Source organism: Kryptolebias marmoratus, linkage group LG10, assembly GCF_001649575.2.
Source record: "Kryptolebias marmoratus isolate JLee-2015 linkage group LG10, ASM164957v2, whole genome shotgun sequence".
Classification (NCBI taxonomy): domain Eukaryota; kingdom Metazoa; phylum Chordata; class Actinopteri; order Cyprinodontiformes; family Rivulidae; genus Kryptolebias; species Kryptolebias marmoratus.
The window spans coordinates 13,980,853-14,005,826 of record NC_051439.1 but is presented as its reverse complement, the minus strand read 5'-3'; the positions used below and the strand labels follow the sequence as shown (position 1 = coordinate 14,005,826).

The 24,974-nt window shown below is 42.3% G+C and overlaps 2 protein-coding genes across 5 annotated transcripts in view; both read right to left on the bottom strand.

Annotated features, from left to right (window-relative positions):
• Window positions 1-3,094, bottom strand: part of LOC108236694 (G patch domain-containing protein 2-like) — a 35,004-nt gene extending 31,910 nt beyond the window's left edge. For all 3 annotated transcript variants that reach the window (XM_037977855.1, XM_037977856.1, XM_017417552.3), the window contains exon 1: window positions 2,185-3,094. The gene's annotated coding sequence lies outside the window, so the exon portion shown is untranslated. The remainder of the gene's footprint in view (window positions 1-2,184) is intronic.
• An 8,565-nt stretch (window positions 3,095-11,659) lies between these two features.
• LOC108234316 (intraflagellar transport protein 43 homolog A) lies at window positions 11,660-24,733 on the bottom strand. 2 transcript variants are annotated; one of them, XM_017413406.3, is made up of 9 exons: window positions 24,608-24,733; window positions 23,493-23,594; window positions 19,571-19,641; window positions 17,824-17,856; window positions 17,053-17,099; window positions 13,364-13,436; window positions 12,555-12,630; window positions 12,359-12,421; window positions 11,660-12,102 (listed from the first exon to the last, which is right to left on the bottom strand). In XM_017413406.3, the coding sequence occupies exons 1-9, from the start codon at window positions 24,662-24,664 to the stop codon at window positions 11,995-11,997; spliced, it is 630 nt and encodes a 209-aa protein (XP_017268895.1). In that variant the 5' UTR covers window positions 24,665-24,733; the 3' UTR covers window positions 11,660-11,994. The 2 variants fall into 2 exon arrangements, with proteins under 2 accessions (XP_017268895.1, XP_037833785.1); XM_037977857.1 differs by having other exon boundaries at window positions 11,660-12,421.
• Window positions 24,734-24,974: the final 241 nt, after the last annotated feature.

Below are 24,974 nucleotides of genomic sequence, written 5' to 3'. Positions count from 1 at the left end.
GGGGACGACACACAGATAACCAAGTCCCTCCCCTCTCCCTCCTTTTCTTGCCCTCTGTGGGTGGCCGGTCAGTTCTGGTGAGGATGAAGAGGCGACGCCGGTTCTGCACCGGGTTCCCCCGCTGTCAGGCCTCTCTGCAGGACGAGACATGGAGAGGAAGTGTCACTCTCTGCAGGCCCACTGGGCCAACCTGGACTCTGCTGAGTCCCGCTGCTCGAGTCTTCACAAGAAATCAAACACCATCTCACCCGCACCCCTCCCCAAACGTGGCCACACACACACACAGATAAACTTCTCTCTTAGTCTGAAAGAATGCGTTAGAAAACATAACCAGCATCTGAATATCTCCTTTAATGCATGAGAGCGGGATAATATGTTGCTTGAATCTCCTTGAAAGAGAAAGTACAGTTTTCGGGCTGCGATTGTAAAAGGGGAGGGGGCGGCAGCTTTCTCCACAGGCTTATTTCCCCTCAGAATGAGAGGTGACAGTGAACAGTGGAACTCGTCAGTGTGAATAACACACAGTTACGCTTGGTGACACCCTCTGGTGGAGCACGACACACTCACCCACACACACAGGCGCACACACCGAGGCTCAAGGGCCCCCGTGGCAGAGACGCTGTCAGCCTCAGTGCACTGCCTTCTATTACGGCTTAACTGGGGACAAATTGAGCAATCTGATGGGTTAAATTTGACATGTTTGTCCGTCCGATCCATGTTTCGGGTGCAGGACAGACACTTTCCATAGTGTCGTTGGTGTGAATGAGACATATATCAGCATCACAACAGAAGTCAGGTACGCTCACTGATGCGTTCACCTCAGCCGTGCAGTGTCCTTCAGTGGCACTTTAGAAGAGGAGCCCATAACACAACCAGTGGTCAGGCTTAATTTACCCACTTCTCCATCCACTGCTCCATCAGCATATAGTATCACATAACTGCTAATGGGCTAATGGAGGAAGGAGGGAGGGGAGCAAGCGTGAGAGGAAGAAAGCGATAGTTAGGGAAATGGAGCTCAGGTTCATCCAAACATTTAATAACTTATCCAATCTGGAGCATTCACCTCTTAGGTGGGCTAATTACATCATTTAACTGGCCTGGACGAGGGGGCCCAGTGTGGACGCTCCGTCTCACAGTGTCATCACATAATTATGACTTATGCCGATGAGGCCTGGCAAGCTGGATGAAGTCAGCTCATCATAAATTTTAATGATCACTTAGACAATACGAACATTTGCAGGACCCGCGGTAGAATTAAAGGAGAAAGGTTTGTGCTGAAGCGTGGAAACACAGAGGGGGGTAAAAGCAGAGGAAGGAGGAAGGAGACAGCGGTGGCAAAGTGTGTGTGACATGTTTGGGAACAGCAGATTTAAAGCCGGCAGACACAGTTGCTTGATTGTTTGAGATCAGGTTCTGTGGTCACTGGGCTGCTGGGAGGCCAACGTCAGGCCTGTCAGAGGGCTAAACACCCGAGTATAGACTGATTCAATGGAAAAACAGCAGCTGACACTCAACGCTCGCAGGCCAACTGCTGACCTCATTCTATGAATAAAACGGAGACGAAGAAAGGCCGGCGCATCAGATGTGGAAAAGTTGATTCTTAACTCCTCACTTCAGCAGAACTTTTAATTACAAAAGCTTGTGGAAAAAAAGGAAAGGCCATAATGTTTAGATGGGGCTTTTTTAAATCCGCTGTAAAATGGCTAATTAGCCTTCTGTGACTGATCATTGTGGAAGCGCACATTGGGAGGTTTGAGTCTCCTGGGTTTTGATAGTTTTCTGGTCAAATAATTTTACATTTCTGAAGTGATTAAGAATCCTTATGTGACCTCCATTATATGTGTTTAATAATGCAGCTTTGCTTCATTTAATGTCAATAGAAAAGGCCTCTATTAAAAAAATATATATGAATTAGCTTTAAACTAAAAGTGTAAACTTACACCACAGAGTAAGGAATATAGATTTGAAGATATTCTGCTTTTGTGAAAAAAAAAGAAGGGGGAGCAAGTTGGAGAGAAGCTGATCTCCTCTGCACTTAATATTAATGTCTGTTTTGAGGTTATCCTGTTTCCAGAGAAGCCGGCTCCTGCGGTGGAGCGATTGAATGACAGAGATTACCTGCGTGGAAAACCCCATGAGACAGTTGATAGATAATGCATGACAAAAATGTTTTTGTTTACTCACAGATTTGGGTTTGAGTAAGGTTTCGGTTTCTTGTGTTGTTGTTGCTTTTGTTTTCTCTTCAGAAACCCGATTCTCAGAAGTGACATGGATTGATGAGACAGTCACCGGTTAGGGGGTCTCGACTCGGAGCTGACCGTGGCGTCTGGCTCCATAGCACCTCCGCAACCGCAGGTCATCCACATCATATTCATCCTATTGAGGCTGCAACGTCCTACAGGGGGATGTAACATGAAAACATAATCTCACACCACTTCTTCATTCCTTCAGCAGCATTAGATTAGATTGAAACTTCCCTGCACACTTTCCCGGGGCTGTCAAATGAGCTGTCAGTCATGTGTCAGAGCCAGCCCTCACTCATCTGCTCTAATACATCACAGCCTTTTATATGGATCAGTATGAGTGGGAATCTCTGCACAGATGCCAGCAGCTCCTCGGCAGAGATTGATAACATCTCAGCTCCTCAAACGAATGCCCATTTGGATATTTGGTTTGATAAGGGTCCCTTCTGTCCACAAACATGCAAAGGTATACATATTTTTCTTTTCAAAGCAATAAAACTGAAGCAAAGCTAGCTGTCTTACCCTTATATTTTTGCACATTTTGAAGGGTTATTGTATTTTAGCACGTCAATGCTGCTGAGTCCTGTCTACAATTACTGAGGGGAATCCTGAGCTTGTTTTTTTATTTTTTTTTCTGTGTTGGCATCCTGACTGAACTAATGGGTACTTGGCACATAGACAGATATCCATCCCAATCTCAGTTTTACTAATCCAATTGAGGCAACCTGCTTGGCATGAAAGAGACTCATCTGTCTTTACTGTTCATTAATAAGGCTCCTCCGTGTGCCCGTTCACATTCCTTGGGATCGGCTCAAAACCAAGCAAATGTTGGATCTAAGCTGGGGATCCCGTGGGGGCAGATTTAGGGTATAATCACCTCTGAGATGCATAATCACTGCTGTGAGGGGTAAAGTACGAGAAAACATGACATATCTGAAAGCGACGAGCCATGTATTTTTGCAGAAGTAAAAAGCCTTTGTTGCATTGCCTTTTCTTTTCCTGCAGCAGGATTTTTATGTCCAGCGGAGGGATGATAATAATGTTTCTAATCTCGTTAGATTGTGCACAGAATTGTCTCCCTTGTTAATAATGGAGCAGCCCCCCCCCCCCCCCTTCCTTGGTCCACTGAGATGCTTACTTTCAATTTGTGTACTGTCATCTCCTCGCCATGAAATTGATGCTCCCTCTTCCTTTTAATTAAATCAAAAAAACAGTCCAGGAATCACGCAGGTGGAGGAGCCTGCTCCCATGCACAGCCACCTTAAAGACCTGGCTGACACCAGGGCAGATTTGGGTTCCTCTGCTTCTTACGTAAACTGAAATAGCACTAAAGCAATCTCATTTACATCCAACAAACTGTTTTTAATCACTTGCAATTGTCATAAAAAACTGTTTTTTCTTTTTTCTTCTTTGGTTTCCATTAAAAACTGCCCCACGTTATTAATTTCAGTCTGAAAGCCAGCGGGTATTTTTCCTGGTAAATAAATAAATAACAATCCCCGGAATCTCTCTCTCTCTCTCTCAGGTAGGTTTGCCCTCAGGTGCAGCTGAAGCCAAAGTCTAAGAAATGAGAGCGTAAAAATTCCCACACATTAGAAGGCGGATAATTGGATTTCCTGTGTCCTGTTCGGTGGGCGGTGTGGTTCTTGCAGCTGTGACATTATCAAGGTAACATAACCTGAAGGCTGCGGTGTAGCAGCACAGGCCCCGCAAGGCCTGTCCTGCAGTTCCACTTCGCTGCCTGCTTGGCTATTCATCCTGTGGACCCTGCAAATGAAATTACGGGAGGAAGAGCAAAGGACATTCTTTGGGAATTAATCCCATTTATGCCTAAACCCACTTCAGATTTTTATAGTGAGGCCCTCTTCAGACAGAGGGCGCATTTACAATTAGACAAGGCCTTTTTTTTTTTTTTGGGGGGGGGGGGGNGATTGAAAAATATTGTTTCTTCCTTTGTTTGGTGGGTAATTTGTAGAAACAAACAGAATACTGAAAAGCTCAGGGGAAAAAAAATAGAGAAAGACTGCTTTATTACAATAAGGATCAACTTTCAGGCAGAAAACTAATGTTCCATCACAACATTTACAAGATTTTTTTAAATATAAATTTCAGTTTTATCAGATAATAAAACCTTACTGTTTCTGCATTGCAATTCAAATTCTGCACATAAACGGTGGACCAGAACGAAACAAAAGGGTTTTAATGTTTAAATGAAATATTTCTGTAAGATATTTAGAAAGAGTGATGTCAAGTTGTTATTCCAGTTTTAAAATAATACACTTTAATTTCTAAAGCTAACCTTTATTCGTTTTAATGTAAGGATTCAAAGGGACACAGACGGCAAGGAGAATTTCAAGAACTACAGAAAATAGTTTTGGTGGATTGTTTTAAAGGTGATTTTGTTTTGAAGCAAAAAATATGTTTTAACATTACTTATTTGAGCTGAAAATATGTATATGTTTTATTTTTAAATCTACTGAAGTAGGTGACCGTATCATAATGTTTCTGTTCTGTGTATCTGTTTACCTGCAGGACACAGGAAGCCGCTGACGTCAATTAGTGCAGCCCGCAGTGCAGATAAACACTGCCCCCTAGTGGCAAGACTTTGACACAGCCGGTCAAGCTGTCCAGCAACTGTTCGTTTACACAGAATAATCTAAATGTTAAAAATCTAATTCACTTAGAGCTTAAAGAGCTTAACAGCTCGTGATTCTGATATATTTATACTAATATTATTGTTTGGAAAACAGAGCTTTTCTTTTATTTTGCACTGTATTTACCAGCTGATCAAATTTGGCACATTATGAAACTGTAAAAATGCAAACTTAGAAAATATTCCAATCTAAGCGTACTGTTTCCATTCATATTATTCTTTAAGACAGCTGTTCTCAGAGCTCGTTCTTTCTTCATGATGCAGGTACAAATTTTATCACAAGGGTCAGGCTGATTATAGCTCCTTCACTGTCCTCATCAAGACCAGCATAGACCAGTCAGACATTAAAGGCCACAAACACACATAATCCTTCCTACCTGCTACACACACACGCTCTCACACACATACTGTACTTACTGCCACACATGCAAACATTCGCACACACACACAGACATACTGTGACAGTCTCCTCAGGCAGCCGCAGAGCTCAGGCAGGTCCCTGCCATTACTCCGTCCTCTAACCCAAACACGGCGTTTTAATTTCAAAGCTCTGATTAGCTGATGATTGCATGACAGCCGCCGACCAGGTTCCCTTTTCGCCCGGCTCCCAGACTGCAACTCAATCATGCCCAATTAGTGGGTCCCCAAACACACTCTCTTATTAGAGGACTCATAATCGACTCATTGTGTCCTGATTTGGCAAATAAATCACTCTGGAGGCTGCTGACTCCCCCACCTCCTTCCTCCCCTTTTTTTTCTCCCCCTACCCCACTCCAACACCACTACTTCTCCCACTCTGTCTTTCACTGCCCACTCCCCTTCTTTTCCTTGTCCAGGGGTTCAGTGACAACGTTCTCAGGCGTGCTTTTCATTGGAGCTGACAGTTTGAGCAACGCCATACTCCGTTCTTTTTCTTTTTTTTTCCCTTCATTCCCCCTAAAGAATGAAGAATAATTTAGCAGCTAAGGCTAGGCAGGCAGCATGCGGGTGTCCTTGTCCTACAAGGTTAAGAATCCATTCCATCTGAGCAAGAAAGGAGTGAATTAAAATAAATGATGGTCGGATATTTATTGCGAGTTTGCACATGAAGCCAACTCACTCCGGTGGACCAGTGGGGCCTGGACTGCCAGTGGCTCAGTGTAGCTGGGTGACCTCTCCCTGCCTAACTGAAAATAACACCCAATGCCACATTACTTCATTAAACATATCTATTTGTATACCTACTTATAAATATTTGCATAAAAACTTGTGTTAGGAGCATTGAGGTAAATACAGTTATGGAGCATATGTGAAAATATCTGATTGGTGGATGCTAAGGATATTAGCTTGATTGAATGAAGGACCTTTTGAGAAAGATGAGACATATGAGGACAGGAGACATGAGAACACAGATGTCCTTCATTTTGAACATACTAAACTCTATAGGGTACTTTCACAAATAACCCATTTATGTGGATAAAGTAAGCTGCTGACCTGTTTAAAATTGTGTTACATTTTGATTTTATTATGGGAAACTTTGGGACTGGTGTGCTACAATTATTTAAAGACACAAACAGAAGATGCCATCTTCTAAAGGGTGATCTCAACACTCCCTCAGTTTCTTGCTATGTGCAGAGATCCAACAGAAGAGACTCAGCTGGAGCACAGAGATTTGAAGAGCACTAGGGGGTTTGTGATGCTGCATTCACGCAGGATACCAGTGAACTGTGATTGAGTGGACCTGAGTCAGAATCTTAGACTCGCCTTCTGCCACTATCGTGAGAGCTTCCTTCCCAAAGCTCAAAAAGATGCAAGTAACCTCAGCAGGTGGCTTTCTTTTACCCGAACCAAGCGAGTTATTTTCACCTACACTGTCTCCTTCTTCATTCTAACAAGATGAGAGTTCAGTGTGTGGTGAGTGGTCATTAGTCTGTTTACAGGGGAGGAAGCCTGGCCAGCTGGCAAGTGAAGTGTGATGTGCTGCACTGTGGTCTACCACTGTGAGACCCCCATGGCAGAGTTGTAGAGGCCCGGCAACCCCCTTCCCCAGGCGGGCAGCGGAGATCGTGTCGAGCCCTCAGCAGATGGAGCCCCCAGTGACTCTCGTCTTCCTTCCACGGGCTGAGAAGAGGTGGAGCAAACACTGGAGGTGGGACTGGCCCCGGCTCCCTTCACAGATGCCAGGAGAAGGCTGAGATCCTGACGAGGTCCTGCTGGGAAGGTGCTGGGCCGGAACAGGTGCAGTCTCGGCCCCTCCGTCCCCTCTGTCAGCACCTCGGTGGTGGAGCCCGTGCTCTCTTCCTGTCCTCGTTCCTTCTCATTCACACACTCCAAAGGTGTTGAGGGACTGCGTCCAGCCCCTCCCTCCACCCAGCAACAGATCCAGACACCAAAAAATCACAACCAGACACAGTTCAACAACAAGGCGACGAATAAATGCTTCTCCTCCCGCATTTTCTGTCCTCCCTTCTAAGGGAACAAAATTACAAAGTACCAAGTACATGGCAGACTTGCCCCTCAAAGGGCAAACTACTGAGTTGTGTTGACTCAGGCGTTTTCCTCTGCTGGCCATGATAAGCTTCTCAGCTGACCTCTCCACTGCCAGGGGGCCAACACAGCCACTCTCCCATCAGCCACTGCTTTATCGCCAGCAGCTACAAGACAAAGAGGTTCTGCTGTGTACCTGGCTGCAGCCAGCATCCTGCACGATAGAAAAAGTTTATGACTGAGGGTGGGAAGGGACGGTGGGGCGGTGAGGCCCAACAGGCCACCTTGACCCACCCGTGCACAGATGACCTTGGTGAACCATGTCCTGCTGCCCCCAGCCCCCACAGCAACCTGGTTACTCCAACCGCCTCTGAGTTATTATCATAATTTCCCAGAGAGGCATTGCAGGGCCTCCGGACCAGAGAGGCATCCGTGTTTTACAGAATGTTTTGTGTTTTATTGCCTTTAAGTCACTCATAGGCCAGCGGAGAGGGCCCACAATGATAAGAAAACCAGTCATGTGAAAAATGAAGGACCTTGCCTACAAGACAGAGAGGTGAAGAAGGGGCAATAATAAAATACATGACAAATGTAGAGCCTGACTGGATGTCATGTTCAAACCCTCTCGCCTTTCAACACACCTCCGCACTAAAAACAAAAGAGGGAACCAGCACAAAGTAATACTTATGGATTCAGCGCTCACTTAAAAACTGTGCAGCTTTAATTTTCTGTTTAGTGGTTCCTGCTCTCAGTTAGTTCTTTGACGACACAACAGCGGCAAGATGCCCAGGGGCTTTCCAAGCTGCCACCAACCCAACCATTTTATGTCCGGGACCACCTGGGCTAAACAAAAAAGGACTTGGAGCGATAGAATATTAACTAAAGTAAAGAGGATTTAGGGGGGGACTAAAATCACTTTTCAGCGCATCAAACTTTAGGTCTTAAAAAAATAGCACTTTTATTATCTCCTTTGTGGAGCTAATTCCCCCTCCTTTGCCACAAACCCCCCGAGGGCTTTAAAAGGTGCAGGGTAACTGATGAAAAATAAAACATCTGTTTAATCTAGCCACTTCAGAGGTAAATTTGCTTTTGATCAAAAAAATGATATTGATCTGACTGCCTTAGTTGTGCGTCGAGGATTTCTCCTTTAAACTTGAAATATTGTGGAGTCTTTGTTGCAAATCAATACTGCGGCTGCTTTTTGAGGTTTCTTTCAAAGCGTTTAATTTGCGTGCATTTGCATGTATTATGTCCGGCATCAGATTTCGAATTGACCTTGCAAATGTTTGTTGGAACCTAATGAGCAACGATACGATTTCGTTCTGCTTGTTTTTTGTGGGGTTTTTTGCCTTTTTGAACCGCTCGTCATAGCTCTGCTCCACAGACTGAACGCAGGTCAGCGACGGGCAACCTGTGACAGCCACGTGGCCCTCGGCGAAATAAACTGGGCCTAATATTCCTGGAGCTTTGGCGTGTCTGTCCTCACCCCTCACTCTGTGTCCGAGAGGCCCCCCAACTATCGCTACATCTGCCCATTTTCTTTAATTACACCTAAGCATATTGGTTTTTTGGGCCATATGGAAGGGAGATATTGAGAACAGATAAGATGTATAAACTTCTGTCAACACCACAGCATATTAGACAGACTTGGAAGCATATTATCTCTGTACTGTGCGTCCAATTAGTGCTCCGTATCAACATACTTCAGGACAAGGCTGTCAACAGACAGCAGGAAAAAGCATTACATAAATCGGGCCTACGTTAAGAATTTTATTAAAATTATATTACTTTCCTCAGTTGGTTTTCTTTAAAAAAATAAATAAATAAAAAGGCCCCCACTTCAAAGGATGGATAAATTGCCAATTTGAAACTCATTGGGCTCAGCTGGTTTTTAATGGGGTTTAAGTTTGACATAAATAACCCACTTTACTGTAAATTTGCATGAGAAAACTTATAAACTCAGTAAACTACTGAGTTTAATGTAGTTTCCGAATGTCTTGTGTGGATTTTTGTAGCACTAATAGCTGCATTAATATGACCTGCCACTGAAAGGTGATGGCAGACGATGATGTTTTTGCCTATGACTGTCTGTTACCAAAATATCTCGCAAAACCACTGGACAACATTTATTAAAACTTGCAGAAAGTAATCACTGGATGTTCGTCTACAACCGATTAACTTCTGGAGCAACCCAAATTCAAAATGACCGCCACAGCCAAGTGACCTTGAAAAACACAAAACTGGCTACAAATAAGACAGTTTTACAGATACTGCGCTAAAATTTAGTGTGGTGGTAGCTGAGCATTGCTTCCAACACATACTTCGAGCGCAACACATTGTGTGGCATCTTTGCTTAAAACTTTGGCATTAACTGTAGGAGTCGACCCTGTTTGTCTGTTATTAAAATAGCTCCTGAACCACTGGATGAATTTCAATGAAACTCTCAGAAAGTAATTACTGGTTTCACATCTGCAGCTGATTAACCTTTGGACTCAACTCAGTTCAAGTTGGGCGCCACATCTAACCTTGGTCTACAAAAAAACAGCCATACCTCAGTGAATATTATAGATACTGAGTTAAAATTTGGCGTGGTAGTAGCTGGGAGTCACTCACAAAACATACTTGAAGCGCTAACAGATCATGCAAGATCACATGAGGTATCACATTAAATTGTGTGTAATGTTATTTTCAAGTTTGAACCCAAATGGCTATATCTGTCATTTCTGAACATAAGTTGATCTCAGTCTAAAACTCTGACATGAAAGGCAGCGGGGGATATTCCTTCCTTGATGGACTAGTAGGCCTTTAGCTGTAGTAGTAATAGCTCCATTATTTTAGTTTTAAAATGCCAAGAAAAACAAATGACAGCACAAAGCCTGTGTATTATGAGCTGAAGAATCAACGAGGTCTCAAACTCAGCTCAGGTCAGAGTGACAGCTTGGAAGCCACGGCCACAAAGCTTTCCCAGAACATGGCCGTCATCCTCACAAGAAATGTTTATGTTGTAGTTGTTTTGATGTGATTGAATTCGCCGCACCCAGACAGTGAGAGGTCATTCTCCGCCTCGCTGCAGCGTAGGCTGTGCTGCAGACACTGAGAGGCATGGAGAGAATAAAAGGAGGAGAGGGGAGCAGCAGGAAGAGGCAGCAGAGAGGTCACTTTGAGAATCTGGATGCAAGCACATGGCAAACAGCGTCTCTGGATCTCTTTCTCACTCTAATCCTCTCTCTGATCCGCCGACGCCTGGCCCAGTCATTTGAGGCCGTCCGCAACCGGCGATTGCTGGGCCCTAATCTGAGTCCTCGGCCCGTCCACAGTCCACCTCAGACAGCACCGGCTGGCTGCCAGCAGAGGAGTGGCAGGCTTAGCCTTCTCCAGAGAGACAGCTAGAGGTTGTCTCTACATGGATGGGCACTTCGCAGCTCAGCGGGGGCAGGAGGAAGGGGCAACATAGCAGCTGCTCAGGGCATATGGGCAGAATTCATTAAGTCTGGCAAAACAAGCCAATTGTGGAGGCGGTTTAAAAAAAAAAAAAAGTTGCATGTCTATGTCTGACAGAGGCACAGAAATCATCACTGAATTTCAGTGCTGAGCTCAAATATTGTGGCACATACAAATATTCTGAGCACAAATATCCCTTGTGATAGCTTCATCCTGAGGTATTACACTTGATGAAGTTGATTCAAGGCCCACCAAATGAGAAAAAAAAATCTGGATCTATTTGTGATGGGCAGAGATTGAGCTGTTAGATGCGTATGTTGTGTGTCCTTGAGGACTTTGCTGTGCATTTCCAAGTGTCATGAGACCGATGTCTGCCTCAGAAATAAACCTAATCACAATCTGTAAATGTTACAGCTGTTTCCCTAATAGACCTGGACGGACTTTGGAGGCCTGCATTTATATTCACACACATGAACCAAAGACAAAACTGAATGCTGATACGTCTGTGCATGTTAAAACCTTTGAAAACAAATTATTCATTATTAGTGACCCATTTATTAACAGTATTTTAGAGCAAGGGATATTTTTTTAAAATAAAAAACACCTTCTTCACATCCTAATCATTGTTTATTAATTGTTTCCACAATGGTGTGAAGAATTTGCTCCTCACATGATAAAAACAGCTGTCTTGTTCCAGATTTTCATCCCATCCTCTTAATTCAGTAAAAGGTATAATGTATGCTAATCCCCCAGGTGTCAATAGAAACTTTGTTCAATGCATTTGAGATAATAGTGAAGAAAGGGTTGCTCCTATCGAAGAGCTGCAAGATAAAGTCAATGGCACAGTCAATAACAATAAGGTTGCAGGCTTTAATGAAGAATGTTAATTTGAACACAATCAACTGGATTTCAGCTTAGCTGATTATCAACCTTGGACTTGTATGTGGATGTTGATAATGTTGCAAGTACAGGGAGGACATTTTTATCTGAAACGAGTAATTTCGGAGGGGCTTTTCAAACAAAGGCCTTGTGGTTGTTTAAAATGAAACTTATAGACAGAAACAAAGGGGATTTTCATAAATAAGACTTATTGGAGCAACACAGCCATGTGTAGAAATTTAAGAAACCCTGTGCATACATTTACAAAAATATTATTTATTTTATACCGAACTAAACTTAAAATAACCAGAGTCATTGACCCTTTGGTCCCAACTCTTCGCTCTCTCCTTGATCCCATTCCATCAGGAGCTCTGAGGACACCTCTGTAAACAGATGACCCCAGCCCCAGCTCTCATCATCCTGCAGAGCAAAGGAGTCACAGAACAGAGGGAGAAAAGAAGAATTAGAGACGGATGAATGGCAAGAAAGCGAGCGCAGGGAACAGGGGGAGCAAAGAGAGAAGAATGGGAGGAGGAGAGCAGAGGGTGTTAATGTACACATCATAAATCTTGATTACCTGGGAGACAAGAGTGGCAACCTCCCCTGGTGCTCTAGAAACAGCTGGACAGGCCTGCACCGGGAGCTCACAAGCTATATTTACTAAGAATTCACTCACCTCTTGCACCTCCTGCTCTGGTGCTAAAACCTTGGTGATGAGCTTCAAGTCAATCTCTCCATCCTGAAGAGAGATTGCAGTGAAATTCCCTTAGCTTGCACAAGCTGAGGTGATACTGGTCACAAACTGAATGGACCACCTTGAGGAAAAGAGTAGAAGGGGCGCAGAAATATAAAAATAAATGTACTTGACTCACTAAGGTTTGGAAGGCAGAAAAATGCTTCAGGTCATTGTCCAGGTCTCTGTAGGTCATCACCCGATTCACCTGGATGCTAAGAGACAGACAGGAAATAGGAATAGTTAAGAAAACAAAGCTTCTTGAACATTTAGACATGTAAAAAACCAAACAAACTTGCATTTCTCAAAGAAGAGTTCTGCTTCCACATTACATGCAATGCAAACCTGAGAAGTGGCTTTGGATAAGTTTGAAGTTTGTGCACAATTAGGCTCTAAGACTTCAAGCAAAGACCTCAGAGAGCAGGAGATGGTTGCCAAGTGTTAAACGCCTCAAATTGAAACCCAGCTGCTTATCTGTGGGTTGGAATTAAGTAGGGGGGGGTTCTGAAAGTGGCCGGGGCCTAGCAGTGCATGCCAGTCCTACTTACTGCACATTACACGCTACATTGCCCCTGCAATGAGTTCAATGTGGATATTATCTCGCACAGAGTGCAAGCCCCTGCCTAATAACCTCCACCACTGTCATAGCCTTGCTACATAGTCGACACATGTCGCCGAGTCCCTCACTGCCCTGTAAATCACAGAGCCAAGTCGGCATGGACTCTGGAAACAGAGTCGCGTAAATCACACCAAACTGTTATTTCTCCATTTCAATCACATAAAGGAAGGAACACCGCAGCGGCGTGATCGGGGGACGGGTAACGTCAAAGTCACCGGAGCAGGATCCGGTGTCCTGGTCACGCTCAGAGGTTAACTGTCACTCACCTGTCTGAGGGACCAAATTTACGAGTGATAAGAACAAACTGTGATTCTTAAAGAGTTCTCTACCTCGGCGGAGCAGCAACTTGCATTGTAAGATCCTCTTCCTGAACTTCGTCTAAGTCTGGTATCACTGGAATATCTACAAAAATGAAACAGAGACAGTTATATAATGTCTGGAAAGGTGTAAAATATTGAGAAACTCAAAATAAGTCTGGCATTTCAGTACTCAAACAAAAAAAATACAGTACGTTCCTTGTGCATGGCTCTCAGAGGTGTGAGTGTTTGCAAAACTGTGTGTGACCATATCAGTGTGGCACTTCCTTCCCTCCCTCTCGCTGCCTACATCCTCGTAAGAGCTGCCCTGTCATCGCCATGCGGCCATGAATATTCAAAAGGCAAGGCGGCAGCTCATCCTGCTGTGAGAAGGGGCGCTGGCCAGGGGCTCCCCAGAAAGCACCCCCTGCTACCTTAGCATTTGGGCCCTGTCAGCGCCGCCCACCCCCCCAGGACCCGCGGTGGCCGGCGGGCCGACCTCCGTGTCCACTCTGCCACTCCAACTGGGGCCGCATCGAGCCATGTGCAAGAGTATTTGCTTGCGGGCCCATCTGTGTGAGGTCGGAAGTCACAGTGCGGCCTGGCAGGGGCCGGCGTGCCAGGAGCCGCCAGCCCGTTGCTCGAACAGTGGGAACCCGCTTTAATTGGCAAAATGCAACAGGACAGAGGATGGCTCCACTCCCAAGAAGGACGGGGCAAACTTTCACAGCATTTTTTAGATTGACATGTGAAGGCATTGAAATGAAAGAGAGATGAAGACAGACTGATGGGAGATAAATTTAATAGTTACTTTAGAATAAAGAAACAGACTGGAATACATTATACAAAACAACGGCGATTAGGTTACTGTAGAGATGAATAAGGTGGAAAAATACCCTGTGCCATAAGAAGCTGAAACATGATACAGGTTTTACAGATGTCCTCAATTTATGCGTCAGAATAAAATTTTTCTGAACTGGAAGGAGGCTAAACACCCTTATTAGCTTCAAGTTGACAGAAACAGAAAGAGAGAAAAGGAAGTGGCTGCAAGAAAGAGAAGAACTGACAAATAAAAAAGAGCTGCAAGAAGAAGGTTGTCAGTAATCTCTAACCACAGTTCTGCACCCTGAGGGGAAAGTCAATACAGGAGCTAAATAGAGGTGACGAGATGGAAGTCTGAATCTGATGTGAGGAAATATCTTGGCATCTGTGTCACTTTGATTCCGAGACATATTTCTCAGATGGAGAAAGAGTTAGAGTCAGAAAAAAAACTATTCCAAAACATATCCCGTCAAGTTTTGCTGAATACCAAAGCCCCACCCTCTGCTGATAACTTCTTTCTTTCTCTTTTTTAATTAAACCAAATTAAAAATGCCACGCTCGTTTAGCCGCTGACAAGATTCATCTGTGTTTCTGATATCCAAATAAATGCAGGCGCGGGTATTTCATATTCATGAGGCCCAGTGACACTTTGTCCTCTCATTTACAAAGCACAGCGTTCAGCAGAATCCGTCCCCCCTGGACTCCCAATCAAATTTAATGGTCTTAGTGCAATGACATCAAAAAGCTTTGCCGTCCGGCTCTGCAAACAGCTTTCTGGGTTGTCTATCTGTGCACACACTCACACACATACACACTCCTTTTCTCACTTTGACCAGTAATGCGCTATTAACACACCCTGTGAGAGTCCAGCATGAAGCACGCAGGCATATGCTGTCTATATGCAAACTCTATTATTAAGTGAAAAATAGAACAACAGTTTTAAATTGGTTTTAAATTCAAGCTATTACTGGAGGTCACTGGGGGCATCAAAGCAGCTGCAAACAAGCCGGTGTTTTCTCCTGACGCAAAGGGCAACTCCATCAGGAGGAGCTGTCTCTCCTCAGCGAGGCACATATCACCTACGCTGACTTCCTGCGCTCAGCTGGACATGTATCAAGGTGGCTTTTGTCTGGCAGCGAGCGGGCCACGTGTATCCTTATTACACGGCGGCGTCCGGCGTCCTCGCTGATGCATGTAAATCTCAAAAGGGGATCATTTGCTGTGAATGTAGATGTATTCCCGTCGCACGCGTGCAAGTCAGCAACTTCAAGGAACAGGACGTCTCTCCACACCACTTAGGCTCCTATAATCCACTCAGGGGTCCAGTCATATGATAACAAATTGGCACAGATTCCTTTGAAAGGACAATATTTAACACAGTTTAAGAGGGAGACATGAAACGGACGAGTGTGTTTGTGATACTGGCGCTACTTTAGGTGACCAGCAAGAAGCTGGAGGGGCGGCTGATAGAGAGCTGGGAGCAGGGGACCGGGCAAGCCTTCTCTCTGTGGGACTCTGCGCGCTTGTAGCCAGTGGACATAAGGGATAAGGGTAGGGGACATAATCAAGATTGCAGGGGCTATCTCAGTAACCCTCAGCACTGTAATTTCCACTGCCCCTGCCTCCAGCTCTGTATTAAGAGGTCTCCCTTCACAGAGTAATAATCTTTTTGGTGGCATTAGCTGCAAAAGAACCAAACCTCTGTACTCAACGTTTAAGTCGCCATTTTTAGCCCATGTGCTGACAATATGTGATCAAAAATATACATAAAACACTGAAAACACAGGATAATAAACATTTAAAGTAGTATAATTCCATACACTTTCTGCTTGAAAATCATGGTAATATATCTGTACGATCTTGCACATTGTTAGAATTTATTTATGTGTTTAAGTTGTAAATGTTCTCTTTTTTTATAATAAAATTTTAAGGAAAATAAAATAGCAGCAAATTACAAAAGTTTTAGGCTCAAGTAATATCTTAAATTATATTTGTTCCATATAATAAAAATGTTATAAATTATTAATATGTATTAAATTCGTTTTCCATGATTTGAAATTTCACAACTTATTAGTAGATTCAGTTTACTGTTTTCTTATTCCTCCTTCTTACTGTATTACCTTTTACTTTTATTTTCACTTTATTTTTTACTGAAAAATGTTGATTTTACAGAAATTATGACCGTAAAATTATAAAGCTGTAGCAAAAAAGCTTGTGTTGAAAAACATGTGACTTCTTAAATAAAACTGTAGACACTAATATCTACAGATTGTTCAACATAGGAGGTGAACAGTGAAAGATCACTAGGTTTTAGTGACTATTTAACCCTGAAGACGGGGCTGCTGAAGAAATGGCTCCTGATGATCTCAGAGCTCTGATTTTGTTTCACTAAACACAGAAAATTAAGCATGGGTCGGCCGTTTTTGTCTTGATTTTGTTTAATGAAAAAGTCTAATTTTTTTCAAATATTTACCACCTATTTTAATGATTTCTAAAAGTCTCCCTTTACTTGTTGCTTTTATTAGAGGATTCTGAACACTCTTTGGACAAAAAAAAACCCTCATAGTATTCATAAGAACATTTAGGATTATCTGTTTATATAGAGGCAGGTAAAGAAGATGGATGGATGTTTAAATTCCTGGCCACCAATTATTCTGACCAGCACCATAAACACACTTGTTATTTGTGCTTATAATTGGCCACAGGATCAGTGGTCAAAGACACATGAGTTCAGGCTGAACCAGGGAGAATTATGGTTTGAGCATCAGTGAAAAGCAATGATCTGACTGCCGGCCTATCTGCTCTACTTTCAGAGGATAAATGTGCAGGAGAGGCACTGGAGGACTCCTCTTTGCCCGTGAGAAGACACAAAGAGTGGGGTACTGCAAGGGTGCTCTTACCTCCTTCATCATCTGATCCCTGGGGAGTTTGCGGTCGCAGGCGATGGCTATAGAAACAGGAAGAGGATGAATTATTTAACGCTTTCAAAACCCAGCCTGATGGTGACACCATCATAAGCAGAGAGTGAGCTGGCTTCAGGACTTTACTTTGATGATGAGCCTGGTTTTGTTTATTCGTCACTGTAGGTAGAAAACATCAGCTTTTCGACAGCCTGACGGCTGCTTTAGAACAGCATCATCTCACACGGCTTCTGCGAGAGGCCGTATTTATTTAAGAAATACACCCAGCTGGACGCACAGTTCAAATAAGCACTAATAAAACAACTGTGAAAGAAGAAGAGATCTTCCTAAAGTTAACACCATCAGTTTCATATAAAGTCTGTTTGACTACAGCCACTCAGGCACCGAGCTGCAGCTGCGGCGGTGAGTAAAACATGCGTGACTGTGCACTCTCCCTGCCGGTCTACATGCTGATGTCTGTTCTAGGCGCAGAATGATTATGATTGAGGGTGAGAAATGAGAATTACAGGAAGACAGCAATAAAACCTACTGCAAATCAGTCAGGCTGCTTTGCTTAATCAAGTTAACTGATCGTTCTTTTAAAAAAAAACAAAAAAAACCCAAGATGATACATTCTTATTTCACAGAATTAGGAGGTAAAAAGCTTTTAAAGACCTCTTTTCAAATAGACGATAATGGAAAAGCTATCAAATTCACTTATCAACTCAAACTGTGCTTTAACAGAGGGATGTGGCGTCAGAGTGAACTTACTCCTCCAGGTCTTCAGGCGGTCTTCTTGAAGATCTGTAAATCAATCAAAAGCACAACCTTTACACAAATAAAACAAGCAATTAGACAAGAATGTTTCTTTTTCTCGTTCTGCATCACTGTAACCTCAAATCTCTTTCACAAACACGTCTCCTTATTTTGTTTCTAATGTTAGGAACTGAGGAGTTTATCGTTTCTCGATCTTCTGGGCTCCACTCTTTCGTTTCAGCCTTGTGTCCTGCTGTATTATGTAACTTTTCAGCCTTTAAGTTCATCTTAAGGTGAGCAAACACAGTCTTTGACTCTTTGACCACAGCATAAAAACTGGAAACACATACATAACCAGATATTTGTATCTCTGGGATGCAGACAAAATAGGTTTTTACGTTTTCCCGGTTTTTCTGGTTAAGTAGTGCCCCCTAGTGGTCATTTATTTAGTGTAGTCGTCTTTTCCCTTAATCCTATTTTTATTCTTTGATGCTCATATATTTACAGACATAACAAAATGGAACACAAGTAAAAAAAAAAAGAACTGAATCGTACGAGAGACAATGAGTCTCAGATGATATTTATCTCCAGCTTTGTTTATCTTTTAAATGCAGTCTGACACCAGACCAAAAACTGTAAATGGACCTGAGTCAAACCAGGCATGGCAGAGATGAGCTAAGGAAGCCCACCTGCCTGCCCTTGGACAGTGTCCTGTCTGAGGGGCGGGGGTGGCGACACTTAAGACACATTACAGGCTCCTTGATTAAGACTCATGTAAGGCAAAGCGATAGACATGGTAAAACTGTCTGGAAAAAGTTGTTAGGGATAAAATATATTGTGACAACCTGGTTTCAAAGGTTCATCAATAAACTGACAGATCATTTAGTGTCAATTAGAAGTGATAGATCGACAAATCCAGGGATTTCTGCGCTGGGATTAGTGGGAGGAGGGCAGTGGTGATTGAGCATGAGGGGTGACATTGAAAGGAAAAGTCCTTGCCGGTTCCAGGGGGGACCATTACTTACTTTGTTTCAGAAAGGATCAATGCACATGCTAACCCCTTTTACACCTCCTGTATTTGAATCACTTTGAGACTGGGAATCAAGCGGGGTTACACAAAGGCGGAGATGCAACACCCTGACCTTCTGCGTGAAAGAAAAGATCTATTGAAATCGCTGTTTTCCCTGCTTACACTGATGGCGCAGTAAACTACGCAAATAAGCACAACTGACTCCGCCTGTTCATTTCATCCTCCGCGCTCTGATCTCCTCAGAGACTGAGGAAAAGAAACGCAGTGTCGGGCGGAAGAAGGAATTGCTCGGTCGGTCATGTGCAGTATTACATTTTAGATTTGCTTGTTGCAAATCAATGCTTCTGGCAAACACTTTCCATCTGTTTCACGTGTTTTATGAATTCTCTATGTTGTGCTCCCTGTGTAAAAAGCAGACTGCAGTGGTAAGGGGTGATGAAGTGGCTTGAACCCTGGTGATGAAGTGGCGAGCTGACTAACAGTGCCCTCCTGTGGCTGATGCATTAACCATGTCAATTACCGCCTTGCTCGCAGATGAAGACGAATGGAGAGTTGCCTGCTCAGACAGGCTCCCTCTAACCTTGTTGATTCACAGCCTGAGTGCCAAATATGCGCTGATAAATAAGCTCATTCAACGGCATGAGAGTTCATTAATAACACATAACACAAGCTCGCGGCCCCCGCTTTCAATGTTGCCACAGGAGAGTGGGGGGAAAAGGCGACGATACGTACTTGGCAGAACCAGACCCCGAGCTTTCCTCTGCCCAGCCGCCTTGCCGTCGGGTTGGTTTCAGAGGTGCACCCTGGAGCAAAACAGAACTTTATCAGTAAAACGGTTTAATCGAAAGTCTTTTCACTTAAATAGAAGACAGTTAAAGTCTATTTGAAAAGTATCTTAACAAGGTTTAAGCTTTCTTTTCAGAAAATAAAACCACAAAAACAAAATGGCTTAGCGATAAAAGCCGTTACAAATATTGGGATTTTTGGATCATGACAAAACATGTTTGCAACAGTAATGTACAGATTATATTTTCTGTTTTATAACATTAAAAATAATCCACAAACAAGATAAATAACCGTGAGTTTATGAGTGCCACTGCATCAGCAGTAGGTCCTCTTGTATACAGCAGAAAATCAATAAATAAATGAGGTTATTAAGGCTGCCTGTGTTTAAGCACTGAAGCAGCCTTATTACTATCCTGTTAAAAATGTTTGTCCTGTATCTCATCACACAGGTTTAAAATAAAACATAAAACATACACAAATATGTACAGCTCAATCGGGAACAGTGTGATTTGACTTTTGGCAGAGGTAAATTGCCCAATGTGAACAAAATTTGCCAAAAACCCTAAGAAAAAATAATGGATATCAATGAGATTTTAGTGAAACACAAGGAAAAGCCAGCTAGCTCTCTTTGGAGCTCTGTAGATCTGGTAAACTTCTTTAAAAACACTATTCAAAGTTGAAACGAGTCACAGAAAGTTGGACTTTACATGACTCAACTGGCATTTTGATATCTTTACTGATTTTTACAAAATCCCAGTTTATGTTTCATGACTTCTACAGATTTTTCCACAGGATGTTCAGCTGACAGATGATGTCACACACTAACCTTTGAGCTGTCTAAAATTTACAAATCCTTCACTGTGAAGCCCTTCTTACTCCCACAACTCTTTTTGGTACATGTACAAATTATACATTAAAACGTAGGCATGTGTGGGTCTCTTGCTGCTTTAAAACTGATGGTTTTCTCTGAAATCCCCTGAGAACACGGAGCGCGCACCCATGCAGGCTTCAGTGGACTTCTCTTACACTTTTAGCCCAAAACATTCTCCTCAAAACTGGTAAAAAAAAGCGTCTTTTTAACTTGAATTTTTAACTAGAATTTCACATCTGTGACAATCAGAATCTTCTGCCGCTCGTTGTTCAAGGATTTTTACTCTGATTTATAGCTTTTGTGCTGCAACTGTATGTTTGAGGCTTACTTTTTAATCTGTTTCTTTCTGCCTCTCATTAACTTGGCAGTCAAAGAGGGACAAACACCATAGTGGTTACCATGGTGACCATAACAAAGCCGCTGGTGGCAGATCTAACATTATTTTTAATCTTGGTTCTTTTTACACTTCCTGTATAGTTCATACATCATAATGTAAGCTTGTATTCTTAGTTTAGATCATTTTAAAGTTATAATGAAATTTAGGGCAGCAGCAACATTATTACCCTTCAAAATTTCCTTAGAAATTTTCTGCTTCTCAAATCATATCCCCTGATGCAAACTGAAAGCTACTAAAAGGTTTGCGCAACAACAAAAAGAAAAATCACCTGCATACATCTGTAAGTTAAAATACTGTCTGTTTGTATTATTAGGAGGTTATAATGAAGAGGAGTGTGGGAACAGTATGACCCTAAAATAGTTTCAGAGAAGGAGGGAATAAATACACACGCTCCCCATTTCTTTCACAGTGAAAATAGCAAACTATGTATCTTGATCCTGAGACATGGGCCCTGAGAGCAACACTTGAATGAATGAATTCCTTTAAAGTGCACATGGGTGAGCACTAGACAAATGAATTAGGGAAGAAGAAGGATAAAAAAAAAAAGCCACAACATTTCTCATTACTAAATTGGGTCTACAGAGGACAAAGTGTTCGTGACAAATTTCCTTCATTTATGATAAAAGAGGAAATAATCATTCATGGCCGGTTCTTTTACCAAAGCCATTTATAAATCTGAATGTCACCATTAAACAGGGCCGAGAGGTGGGGGGGGGGGCACTTTGCTTCACTGTATATTACCATTAAACCAGAGAGCTGAGGCTGAACGAGCTCCCTTTAACTTTATATAATAGTAACTGTCTCTTTATTAAGAACAGAAATAATTACAGCGGCGACTGGCTTTCTAGGAACAATGACAGAGTTCCTTTAGTTGATGTGAAACCCCTCTGATGTTTGATATTTAGTGTCAAATAGTTTTCATCAGAGACAAGATATTAGGGTCAAGTATTTCAAGGGAAATAAATTCATTTTTGACATTTTTTTTTCACTGAACAAAAATGGAGAGGACCTTCAGTGTCCTGAGAAACAAAAACAATTCTTGGCCCGCAATCCTCCATGACCAAATATGAACCTCGCAGTTGTAGTGAAACAGTTCGGGCTGTTAGGACAATTAGCTTAGCCTTCGTGGTTTCTAATTTAGGATCCTGTGATGGTCTCTGGGGCAAGGAACTCGTGGTGGCCAAACCTTATGAGTCAATAAAAGCATCTGGTTCTTCGCTTAAATGGATGACAAGAATGTGGCCAATCTGTTGGGTATTTAAGGCAGAAGAGGAAAAGAATGATAAACAAAGACGGCAAAAAACAAACAAACATTGCATTGAACGACACCCCCAAAAAATGTATTGCATGTGCACAGGAGGTCGGAGAGGGCGTGAGAATATCAGATCATACATAAGGGAAGTTGGCCTAATTTGGGAAGGTTAGCCTAAAGCAAAAGCATTGCTGGAATTTTTTTTTTTTTAACTTTGGGAATGTTGGCTGGTTTACAGTTTGCCAGAGCAGGAGATGGGACTCATTCCAGAAATGCCAGGGACAGCAAAGTGAGGTTATTTCGAACATGTCAGCCCCTGCCTTCGATTTGACTTCTCATATTTTCAGCTCTAAATGGAAATTCACCATCACAATGTCCAACATGTTTCCCTTTACTGTAATATTTTATACATTGTCTTGCACTTGAGAGACTTTGTTCAAACTGACGATAGAGCCATGGGGTCCTAATTAGACAATTTATAGTCTCTGGATACCCTGAAAGAGTTTTAGAGTTTCCATGAGGCCACATTTCAAACACATAAGATCCAACCCACACAAACACACAGGAAAATATTAAAACAAGTAATTATTCTAAATGTTTTCAGAGGACAGACTTTGTGGTTTAAAGCTACTCATTGCAAAGTACGGGATTAAAGATAAAAGAGTATCCTAAACTATGTCAGATGGTTCAGTTTGAAAGAGTTTACTCAATTAGTTTATGTTGGTATGCTATTCTGAAATGCAGCTGGCCGTAGTCTGTGCACGGAAACAAAAATGGCGTTAAGTTTATCGTTTGACCTGTTCTCAGTCACTTTATCTGTTTCCGTAAGTAAACTAACACAAGGTAATTGGAATCCAGTCCCAAATTTTTAATTCAAGGACACGTTAACCATCAATGTGGGAAAAATATTGTGCGGATTTTGTTTCTTACAATATGATCCTTTTTTTCTTTCTCTGGCCTTCATGACTTTGCAATGAGCACCTTTATAATGTGCCAAAAGAGAAAAAGGATGAGCGAAAGATCTCCTCAACTACAAAAGCGGACACACTGTTTAAACTCCATACACCCACTGTGTGCTGGTAACTGACAGGCAGTGAATATCTTGGAAAACTAACCGGCTTAAATGAAGCAAACAGGTACAAAATATCCACAAAAAAAAAAAAAAATGGTGGAAAGTTGAAGCTTATTTGGAACAGAAGCAGAAGAAGTCATGCAAAGTCAAACCACCCACCTCATCATCATCCTGTAATCAATACATGAGACAAACACAATATCTATATTTATGACACTTATTGGAAAGTTAAACTGTAACATGTAGGTTAACGCCTGTTATCTGAAGACTACATACTTCTCCTAATGAAGTGGAGGTGGAAGACTTTCTGGTGTGGCGAGACTCTTCAAATGACGACTGGTCTGCTGCGAGGCGAGCTCTTCGTCCAGACTTGGCAACCTAGGAAATGTGAGGGATTTTTTTTTAAAATAAATAAATTGTGATTTGCTTTTCAAAGCTATAATTCCTAAATGCATAAAAGCCTGCAATGCAACTGTAGTCTACATGAATCCACCAGTTTGAAAAATTCTCATTTCGAATTTGACACAAAATCAAAAAGTCAAAACAGAGGCAACAAAAGAGTGGAAAGGTTGTCGATGCTAAAATATCATCTAGATAGATTTCTCACGCTTGGGTTTAAGTAACTGAGTACAGACAGTTTTTAGAAAAGATGGGATGGGGGTTCAGAGTTCTTGAAAGACTGGATCAGCATTATGTAGTTCAATAACTTGATATTTCCTAAAAAAAAAAAATGTTCGCAAATCTCTGAAAGCAAGCAACAAGAAATCAATGTGAATTGTGTTGATATTCTTGCCATCAGACAGTGAACTGAATTGATCTTTCACTCACAAGTATAAACCAGAAAATGCTTACGACTTGTTTGAATTCTGACTCTTTAAGGATGTATTAACACGGATAGTTTCATGTGTCTGTCAAGGTTAAGGACTCCAGAAATCCTAAAAGGATCATTTATTACCGACTAGGTTTCCCTTTGGCATCAAAACAGCTCTGACAAGTCAGGATGGGGAGAAAAAGACTTTAAACATTCAACATTTAACAGAATAAATGTTGCAAAAAATGCCTGACGTAAAAATAAGAAAACTCAAGGTCTGCAGGAACTTTCAGCTAGCATGGCTAACAACAAAGCTAACATTAGCTGGACATTCAGACATGAATCCCTTTCTGCTGTTGCTCAAACTGGCAAACATTGATGTATGTTTAACGGTGATTGGTGTGTTCAGCAGCTAACACTATAACTGAGTGTTTAGTCTGTTGCTTACTCTAACTTAGCTAACAAGCTAACGCTAGCCTCATCGAAAACACACAGTAATGGCGACAGCTTCTCTTGCAGCAGTGAATACCAATGTTATTTTCTCCCCCCGCATGTTTGCTTGCCGAAACAAGACACTTACATTTTTTGCCACTGCACCATCTTCGAGCTGAAAGTTATTGTCAGTTTCTCTCCTCATCGCTACAGCTTGGTTGTACCTTCTTCCTGAGTCATAAGCGTTGCATAGCAACGCTCACCATAGTAACGCCAATCAGCGACCTCGATCTTGCTGAGGTGCTAAAGGACCGATGACACTTAAACAAATTCAAATGCTTATAAAATTAAGTTCAACTTATATATTTTGCCAACTTCTTCGCATTCAGACCCACGATCAAACCGAGAAAAGCTTTTTTTTTGTATTTTCTTCTTTTTTTCTGGACTACTTTAAATTGGTGTGTAGTTACACAGATTGCCCACCAGATGCCAGTATTGTGTCTGTTTTTGTTTAC